At 39.0% G+C, this 10,048-nt stretch overlaps 2 protein-coding genes across 4 annotated transcripts in view; one reads left to right on the forward strand and one right to left on the reverse strand.

The window, feature by feature from the left end:
- The window catches only part of ENO4 (enolase 4), a 27,909-nt gene extending 19,681 nt beyond the window's left edge, over nucleotides 1-8,228 (forward strand). For 2 of the 3 annotated variants that reach the window (XM_027112698.1, XM_027112699.1), the window contains exons 10-14: nucleotides 2,335-2,460; nucleotides 3,849-4,044; nucleotides 5,561-5,628; nucleotides 6,141-6,258; nucleotides 8,021-8,228. In XM_027112698.1, the coding sequence (XP_026968499.1) occupies nucleotides 2,335-2,460; nucleotides 3,849-4,044; nucleotides 5,561-5,628; nucleotides 6,141-6,258; nucleotides 8,021-8,151 (639 nt within the window). In that variant the 3' untranslated portion in view covers nucleotides 8,152-8,228. The remainder of the gene's footprint in view (nucleotides 1-2,334; nucleotides 2,461-3,848; nucleotides 4,045-5,560; nucleotides 5,629-6,140; nucleotides 6,259-8,020) is intronic. The other variant, XM_027112700.1, reaches the window with a different exon arrangement.
- SHTN1 (shootin 1) overlaps nucleotides 8,228-10,048 on the reverse strand; it is a 117,955-nt gene continuing 116,134 nt past the window's right edge. The window contains exon 17 of the mRNA XM_027112696.1: nucleotides 8,228-8,422. Coding sequence (XP_026968497.1) covers nucleotides 8,416-8,422 — 7 coding nt within the window. The 3' untranslated portion in view covers nucleotides 8,228-8,415. The remainder of the gene's footprint in view (nucleotides 8,423-10,048) is intronic.

The raw sequence follows: 10,048 nt of genomic DNA on the forward strand, positions 1-10,048 counted from the left end.
TTTAGTATTTAGTGTAGAGCTGGTTTGGTGGTGCTGAAGTCCCTTAGCGTTTGCTTGTCTGTAAAGCTTTTGATGTCTCCATTGAATCTGAATGAGATCCTTGCCGGGTAGAGTAATCTTGGTTGTAGGTTCTTCCCTTTCATCACTTTAAATATATCATGCCACTCTCTTCTGGCTTGTAGAGTTTCTGCTGAGAAATCATCTGTTAACCTGATGGGAGTTCCCTTGTATGTTATTTGTCATTTTTCTCTTGTTGCTTTCAGTAATTTTTCTTCGTCTTTAATTTTTGCCAATTTGATTACTATGTGTCTCGGCATGTTTCTCCTTGGGTTTATCCTGCCTGGGACTCTCTGTGCTTCCTGGACTTGGGTGGCTATTTCCTTTCCCAAGTTAGGGAAGTTTTCAACTATAATCTCTTCAAATATTTTCTCGGGTCTCTTCTCTCTCTTCTCCTTCTGGGACCCCTATAACATGAGTGGTGTTTAATGTTGTCCCAGAGGTCTCTTAGGGTGTCTTCATTTCTTTTCATTCTTTTTTCTTTATTCTGTTCTGCAGCAGTGAATTCCACCATTCTGTCTTCCAGGTCACTTATCCATTCTTCTGCCTCAGTTATTCTGCTATTGATTCCTTCTAGTGTATTTTTCATTTGTTATTGTAGTGTTCATCTCTGTTTGTTCTTTAATTCTTCTAGGTCTTTGTTAAACATTTCTTGCATCCTCTTGATCTTTGCCTCCATTCTTTTTCTGAGGGCCTGGATCATCTTCACTATCATTATTCTGAATTCTTTTTCTGGAAGGCATATCTCCACTTCATTTAGTTGTTTTTCTGGGGTTTTATCCTGTTCCTTCATCTGGTACATAGCCCTCTGCCTTTTCATCTTGTCTATGTTTCTGTGAATGTGGTTTTTGTTCCACAGGCTGCAGGATTGTAGTTCTTCTTGCTTCTGCTGTCTGCCCTCTCTCAAATTTTAAATATAAAAGTATTTCTAAGTTATTGAAGTTTTTGGAGAATAATTAATAATAGTAATTAATGTCAAATTCAGGGCACATGACCAAATACGATTCCACTTTAATTTGTGATTCTTTTAACTTCAAAGGAAATCTTGAATAGTATATAAGAAAACTAAGTTTCAGCTGACTTTTAAAAGTTTTTACTTTCCTAAAGAAACTAAGCGCATAAAGGAATATTTAATGTAATTTCGTATTCTTCACATAATCATTGGTTCCTAGGCATACCAGTAAGAGAAATAATTGCATGTTTTCATCAGCAACGTATACCAAGAACTATGAAAATACTGACTGCTAGTGTTAACTAGAATGGGTATTTATTGCTTATATTCAGTAAAATGCTTTAGCTTGATATCAGATAATTCTTACAGTGTTAGTTCAAAATCATTATCACTTCCTCTCTGACAAGATAGGATTGCATATGTTTTGCAGTATAGAAACTGAGAGTTCTTGCTGCTATATTTTACGTGAAAAGACGCATAGAATCTTTTCAATGATGGACTTATTAGGACCCTGCTTAATTCCAATGGAATCCATTCTATTAGCAGCAACAGGAAGGCATTAATAAATCAAAGAGCCATTCTGGTCCATTCCACCTCCCTCCCAGTACCTAAGTATCCCAGGTGCCATCCCTGGATACAGACTTGGACTGGACATAAGGGTGCTGTGTTTACAGAGACTACACTAGATCCTCCAGCTTTGTTTACTCCTATGCTTAATGACTTGGGGGTGTTCTAGACTTCAAATGAATGGGTTGCACTAGAACTCCACTTTCAAAACAATATTGTTACTACTAGAACTTGCATGCTTGCCTTCATGTAAACCTCTTTACATTTCATATTGGTTGTTGGTATCTCAAAAGCTTAGCCCCGCTTTCAAATTTTAGAATATTTACAGTAAACAAGCTATTCATTCACTGTGAGCTGAACGATGGTATTTCTAGTGAGTAGGCAGGTCTGCATTGCTATTCTGTTTATGAATTTATGTTATTGCCCATCTATCCAAGCAGTATCTGGCACCACGTTACAAAACTTAAATAAGAAATTACTCCCCTCCTGCTCTTTACTCGTTTTTTTTTGTACAGAAGGCTTCATCTGAAGTCAGTGGGAAATCTATGGGGCATCCAGAGGAATGCTGACTTGATTTTCCCAGGTTGACATTTAACATATATTTAAAGTAAAATGCATAGATTTCTCAGGTGAATGTGGCCTGGAAATAATCTGTTTGCAGTCTTTTATATGAAATGAATGAAAATGAATTTGAATCACATCTTTAATGTTTGCAGAATTCATCATTTATCCTTTAATATCTTCCTTATACTTATCAGAGTAAAGGAAAGTATGAAGTGATGATGGGAACCTACAAAAATGCAGCTGAGATGGTTGACCTGTATGTGGAGCTGATCAACAAGTTCCCTTCAATTATTGCCTTAATTGATCCTTTCAGGAAGGAGGTAACAGGATTCAACTTGAATTTTATAATAAAACAGAATAAAATATTTCTTTTGGATCTGTAGATTTGAAATGTGTTGTAATTTGGGCTGGGGCTGAGTTGCTTTATTTTGGCATTTTTGAGAAAAGGCACTTACTAAGCAAATGAATAGCAGAAACACACAGGAGTGTGCCTGTCTATGGAATGAAACAAGTATCTCCCAGCACTTCAGGAATACCTGGGTATTTACAAGCAGCCTAACTGATGGCAGGCGAGCCCAATGTGCTAGCGGGTGTTTCAATAGGTTAATCACATATCATTTCCAAGTGCTCATGGAAACAGGACTTCAACTAGGCCAAATGTTTTTTAAACCTAAATCCAGTTACTATGCATGCACAGAAATTACAAAGCCATATTTTTAAAAGGTGTGAGATATTGAGGTTTCTGATTTATTCACACTAATGCACCTAATGCATTTTTTCACACTAATGCAGGGTTGTTTATGTGCCATAGAACTCTCTCTTCCTAACCCACTTAAACTTCAAAACTTACATTCTTGATTTTATGAATTTGAGAACCATTAGATATAGTGAGCTGGTACCCTCTTTGAGACAACTCACCTATTTAAATTTGAGGGACAAAGAGAATGCTGGATCTTACTGGAGCCCCAGGCTCTCTCAGTCCCATCTTTCCTTTCACAGACTGTGCTACACCCCAGCACTTGTGGAAGATGCTGAGCCTAGTTCTTTAATCTTGCCAGACCTATCTTCTGCTTCTTGTCCCAAGGCTCTGGCCACAGCTCTTTTTAATGCGATAACCAAGGCTCTGGCCACAGCTCTTTTTAATGTGATAAGATGTACCTGCATGGTCTGTTCTAATGGGACAGGTTGAAATCTGGTACAATGGCTGGGAAGACTGTACATTACTATTTAAATAATGAGCATTTCATTTCATTTGGTGGTCTCACCAATAAAAAATAAGGGTGTTGGGAATGAGGGTCTTCATCCCCGCAGGCTCATTTCCTTCAGTTTCCTTTTTACCAGAAATAACACTAAAATCTCCTAACCAGCCAGTCTTCAGCAGCATCATGGATAACACAGTGGGTAGGAAGAGCCTGTGCTTGAACGACATAATTAATGTGGAGAATAGCATTTAATGTGTATTAACATTTTATTCACTAGATCTTCAAGCTCAACTTTAATCACTCTAAGTTTCTGTTCCATGAAGCTTGTTAATTTGTGTGGCTGTGGTATGGGCAACATGAAGCCGCAGATGCAAACAAAGCAAGCCCCCCACCCCTGTTTTGTGTGTCTCAGAAAGGTGTGTAACTGATTACGTGCTGTATGATTCCTGTCGTTTTGTGGTGATGTCCCCTACGTTGTAATGATCAGTTCTTAAATATTTACCCAGGACTCTGAACAGTGGGACAGCATCTACAATGCTCTTGGCTCCAAGTGTTACATAATTGCAGGCACCGCATCCAAAAGCATCTCTAAACTTCTAGAGGATGGGAACGTCGGCATCCTCAGATGCAGCGGGCTGATCGTAAAACACACAAATCAAACTACGATGTCCGACTTGGTGGAAGTGACCAATCTTATTGACAGTGAGTAAAAGTATAGCTCTGAAAGACTCATAATGAACTTAAATATGCAGTATATCAGTTAATAAAAAGCATGGAATAAATCTTGGAAGAAAAAAACACCCCAACCATTTGTGAGTGATTCGGTACTGGAAAACAAAACGCAGCTTACTACTGATTCACTTCATAATGTTCCAGTAACAGCCCTGCCCGGGGGCCCTCCCCTTCAGGGAGGGCTACTGCAAACAGGTGGCTGAGGCCACAGCCCTCTCAGCTTCACAAGACACCACAGTGATTTTTTTTTCAATCACTAGCCCACAATGGCTTTTTTTCAACTCCTCAAAAGTTTCAAACTTTTTACAGCCTTGAGGTCTTTGAACATGCTGTTCCTTCGGCCTAGAATGCTTTGCCCTGTACCATTTAGTTGGCTAACTATTCCTTCAGGTCTTTTTGCCTTAAATGAAACCTCTTCAGGTCTACATGCCTTCCCTGACTTCCTCCACCCCTCACTGGTTGCTCTGAACCTTTCTTATCCTATATTTTCAATTATAGTACTGTTCACAATTACTTGTAGGCTATTTAACGTCTGGTATCCTCCACTAGACTGTAAACTCCCAGGAGTTCATGGGAGTTTTGTTCACTTATGCACAGGGCCTGAAACATGCATATCGTGAGTGGGTCTCAGGAACTAGGCAGCAGGCTGGTCTCAGACCTGGAGCAGGACTCAGAGCGAGCCTGGCAGCCAAGGGCCTGGGCTGGTGCCAGAGGCTGGAATGAAATGCCTGTAGTCCCTTAGCATGCAGGCTGCCCTGGTCTACGGCCCAGACAGGGTGGCGTGCAGGTGGTGGATGGAATGCCCCAAGGCCTGGTCTTTCCTCCTGGGCCTACCTCTCAAGCAGCCATTCTGTCATCCACTCCAGATAGCTGCTGTAACTCCTGCCTGTAAGACACAACTCTGTCACCATAGGAAGTACTTTGGCTTTGCAGTCTTGTAGACTGTGCAAATTTTAAGGGGTTTTGAGATCTTCAAGTGATTGATTAAATACTATCAGCACTGCTTTCCTAATAAGTTAACATTCAGAACGACAGATTCCTTTGCATAAAATTTTACATGAATTGTGAAATCCATTATTTCGGCATATAATGGCCTTGCACTTACTGTATATTTTGACTCAAAGATGCACATTGAACATGATCGACCTTGAATTGTGTCTTACAGCTTAGAAATGCATCAGTCTAATTTGAGCATTTTCCCTCTACAGTGGTAATAATGGTGCCTCTTACAATTTATGGTATGTTAAATTTGATGAAACATGGCATTCATTTAGTATTTATCATCTAAACTACTGCAAAGGGGTAAACAAATAAAATCAGGGTAGTAAAAATGCAAACGTTTGGGTTAGAATTCTCAGGTGGTCAAATAATTGACTCTTCACAGTTTTAAATCTCTGGCAAATTTTAAATTTTGATCCCAGAGGCTCATATATTTGATGATTGTTTCCATACGATCTAAAACTGGAAAGAATTCCTCTGCTCATAGGTAAGAAGCACATCGCTGTCTTTGGAAGTGCAGAAGCAGAGTCGTCTGATGACAGCCTTGTCGATTTGGTAAGTGCTGAAAACCGGTCAATTGCAGAATTGCCAAGACACTGCTTTTATCCCGAATTGGTATTTCAGAGAAAGGCGGTCTGTGGCAGAGAAAGTCATGTAACCTTTTATGAAACAGACTTGCTTCCTCCCAGAGAGCTAATCTTTGAACTTTTAAAAAGAAGAAAAATTGAAGTCCTGGTAAAATGATGAGCACACTTAAATGGCTGGGGTGTGCACGTGCAATCTTACCTCCTAAAATGAAGTAAGCAAGGCCAGAATGCTCTTAGATAAAAATCAGCATGCTTACATGACTAGTAGAGCATCTGATGTACAGTCACACTATCTCTCTACCTTTGACACTTTCAGCTTACAAGCAGGCCACTTTACTCATGTAACAAAATGAGAAATTAATTTAATGAGAGCAAAAACAAAACAGCACACAGGGGCAGTGTCCTTTCTCCCTAAAGAACTGTTTTTAGTTTAGCAAAATATGACTCCATTTAAAATAAGCTGTTCCCTCACCTCTTTAGGCCGTTGGACTTGGTGTCCGGTTTATCAAGTTGGGAGGTCTTTCTCGTGGCGAACGGGTGACTAAGTACAATCGCCTCTTTACTATAGAGGAAGAACTTGTCCAGAATGGAACACTGGGTATGTGCTGCTTTCTTGCTTAGTTTCACTTAGCCATGAATAAGAGAACAAAGATTGGGAGATGGGGGAATAGAAGTCTCTCGGCAGGAGGGCAGGGAAATCCAAAGACTATAAATAAGTGCTGACAAAACTAGGATGGCATTTGCCACGTGTATTGTTTTCTTAATGGATTATCTATTTACCTGAATGTTTAAAACTCTAGCCCTAATCTTGATGAATAGGCTGTGTGATGCTTTTCAATAGACTTAATTGATTGGAATTTCCAAGCCTACCTTTTGTTATGGTCCAAATTATACTTAAGGTTTTTCTGCACAGCCCAGGAAAGTTAAAGGTGGATGTTTTCCTGGTGGTTCTTGGCAACAACTCGTTTTACTCAAGTAAATAGCATGTTAATTTAATGTACCTTGGAAAGGCTATGGTCTCAAGAGAGATGAACCAATCATTTACGACATCAAACTTTGTAAATCTGCATGGGTAGAAGCACCTTATGTACTGGCTAATTGGAGAGCAACACCCCAAATATACATTTTTACTCTATATATTACTGACTGTGATAGCCAAAACAAAGCATGCAAAGACATTTAAAGAGACCAATAGTTGTCTCTGAAATTCTAAAACTATTTTGTATTTTAAAATAGAATTGATATACTGCAAAAAAGTATGTTAATTAAGCAGTGCTGACATACTTGTATACCATAAATGAAACTATTAAATGAGATAGATGTATTATAGAATGTATTGTGGAACATACCGATTATTGAATATGAAAGCAAGGAAGTACTATTTTGTGACTAATAGGAATTTCTTTAAAAGCGACCAAGAGAAATAGTAATTATTAATTTGTCACGTTTAACATAGGTAATGACCTTGTTTTCTAGAAAACAAAGATATAATTGGGAGACTATTTCTAAGTCATGAGAGGGCAGTCAAAATTTACTTTGTATTGTTTAGTGTGTAACAGTCAAAAGTTACTTTGTATTGTTTAGTGGGTAACATGAAGGCTTGTTTTTTCAAATAGGTAAAATTATACTGTTCCTACATATCAGTCTGATTTTTTGTCATCCTGACTTGTGGAAGCTTTAGGTTCCTTCAGTGACCTATCACATTTCCAGCCAGACTTCACCACGAGGGAAACAGCTGCTTCAGGGCATCAAAAAGGACTCTAGTGACTGGAGGCCCAGCCCCTCCCTGGTGACAGTGCCAGCCCCTGAGCATTCCGGAATGGATTAACAGATTAATGAGGATTTCGCTGACATTGGCAGTGGTCAATAAATATGAAGGGGACCAAAAAACTGGAAAACCAAATCACTGCACTGAGAGATTGAGTAGGAAATCTTGTCAGAAGCTCAGTCATTAAAACACTCTCCCTGCCCAGAAACACGTGGAACCTGACTGGAATAGTCTTAAGTCCTCAGTGGTTTACCTTGGAATAGTTAGTTGGCAATGGTCTGTCTCACACAGAGTACCAGCCTTTCCTCTAGTTCATCTTCCTCTTATCCTTTGCTGCTCAGCCTCTGCCCAAAGTCTGCTGTAAACCAAATGTTCCAGAATGTTGTCTAAGGGTACACTGCAAACTCAAGTGTATTGCAGTTAATGTATAAACAATGACATGCCCACTTTAAGGTGGTTCTACAATCCTTCCTAATGGTGATGTGACACTTCTGGACAGTTCTAAAGATGATCTCCTTTAAATCATGTAACAAAGAACGTCAAAATTGGCACCACTGGATTAGACAGTAAAACTTATTGTTGTTTTTAATAGGTTTCAATGAAGAACACACATTTTTCTACTTGAATGAGGAAGCCGAAAAGGCTGCCGTGGCTGGTGAGCTTCCTGAGCCCCCGGAGCCCATCTTCGCCACAGAAGTTGTGGAGGAATCAGCCAAAACATGAGTGTCTTCCAGACGTGCTGCACACGCCCCAGCTGACAGACACACCACTGTATTATTAGACTGGGAGCTCTCAAGTGTGTCTTCATTTTGGTTTTGCTCTAAAACTTCACTAACTCGTGTGCTTTTTCTTCTTTTAATTTCACTGTTTGGTGAAATACAGAGATAGTATTTTGCCCGGAGTTATACCTGTGAACCTTGTCTTCTGGCCATCACGTTCCTATGGGGATCTTGTTTGTATACGAGCTCTCCTGTCCATTTTGGGGGGTCATGACCTAGTAAAAGAGTACAATATTTTTGCCACCAACTCCACACTCAGTTCAAATAGCTCATACTTTACAAGTCAGAACATTTCTGAAAAAAATCTTTCACGCTAGGAGCTCTCTCTGCCAGGAAGGTGTACATCTTCTGTTTCACGGATTTTTTAAGAGCGAATAGCTTCCTCTCACTTTCCTACCCTTAATTCCCTTTTCTTTGATTCCCATCTCTTTCTAAATTTTAGTTGTTCATCTATCATTTATATCTTTGGGGGTCTCCTCAGATCCTTTTTGGAACAAGAATGAGCATAAGTGAGTAAACACATCAATGAATGAATATTCTTAAAGCAATTAAATGCCCAATCATTTTTACTACAGCATCTAGTAGGTGATTAAAAATGATGCAACATATAGATTGGCTGAATTGTCTCTTCTGAAAGCCAGTATCAGGGTTATAGCAGAGGATGACCAGAAATAAACATATTCAAACACATACCTATAGATATAATATCCAACTGCTTTATATGATTTAGATTCTCTGTTCAAACTGTTACCTTTTGTCTTTCCCCCAAATTATATAAATTGCTATGTACTGACCTGTGGGAGAGTTGGCTAAGTTTAGATTTCTGATATATTCCATAAGTTTTTACTAAGCATACTGAGGACCTCTCCTTTTGAAGAGTACTAAGAGGGGAAGGTAATGTCCTTACGGCAGAGCCAAGGCCTTACTCTAAAAGCAGTGATTTAAAATAGGTTCAGTTGCAGATTCTCTCAGAGCACAGGGCAGGAGAACTGGTTGGTATCACTCTAAGTTGGGAGAACTGTGTCACAGTTTGTTGTTGCTACTGCCTTTCCCGATGCTTAGCAATAAACAACGGATGAGTGTTCAGATAGCCTCCGCACATGTACACACACACACACACAGACGAAATATGGGAGATCGTATGAGAGTATGCCCTGGAAATGTGACAAAAATTATAATTAAATGAATGAAACTAGAGAAAAAAGGTAGAACCAAGTTAATAACTGAATAACTACATTAAACTAACCAAAGAGGTGATTTATTACCTCACCAAGTCAACACTTTAATTTCAGCGCTGAGCACAGCCTACTCACCGTTTCCTTACTTGAGGATTGAGGTCACCAATGGATGTGTAGCATTTCAAGTTTTTGAAAGTGATAAGCATTGTTTCTATTTATATATTTTCTCTCTCTCTCTACATATATGTTAAAGGATATAAATAAATATAAAACATATATATATGGAATCACATGTAAAGAGATGAAAGAAACTCATCATACCCTATCTTAAAAAATGGCAGTGGGACTGGGAAATGTTAGTGCTCCGAAGAAACTTCAAACCAAATCCAATCCTTAAGTAAGGGCTGCCTGATGATCTTCCTAAGGTCAGCGATGATAAGAGACAGTTATCCATTCTCCACAACTTATTGCCATATAAACTGAACCTGTTCCACGATGAAAGTGATTAAACATGTATAGTGTGCGTTTATAAAAATCATCCGAACTTTGTTTTTAAGATTCTGTGATACAGACTATACACTATACCTAACATACAACCTAAAAATGGTCTGAAAGATTAACAATAATCTCTACCTGTACTACTCCATTTCTAACAAACATTTA

Source organism: Aethalodelphis obliquidens, unplaced genomic scaffold (genome assembly GCF_003676395.1).
Source record: "Aethalodelphis obliquidens isolate GAN/ISIS:26980383/991018 unplaced genomic scaffold, ASM367639v1 scaffold11, whole genome shotgun sequence".
Taxonomy (NCBI): Eukaryota; Metazoa; Chordata; class Mammalia; order Artiodactyla; family Delphinidae; genus Aethalodelphis; species Aethalodelphis obliquidens.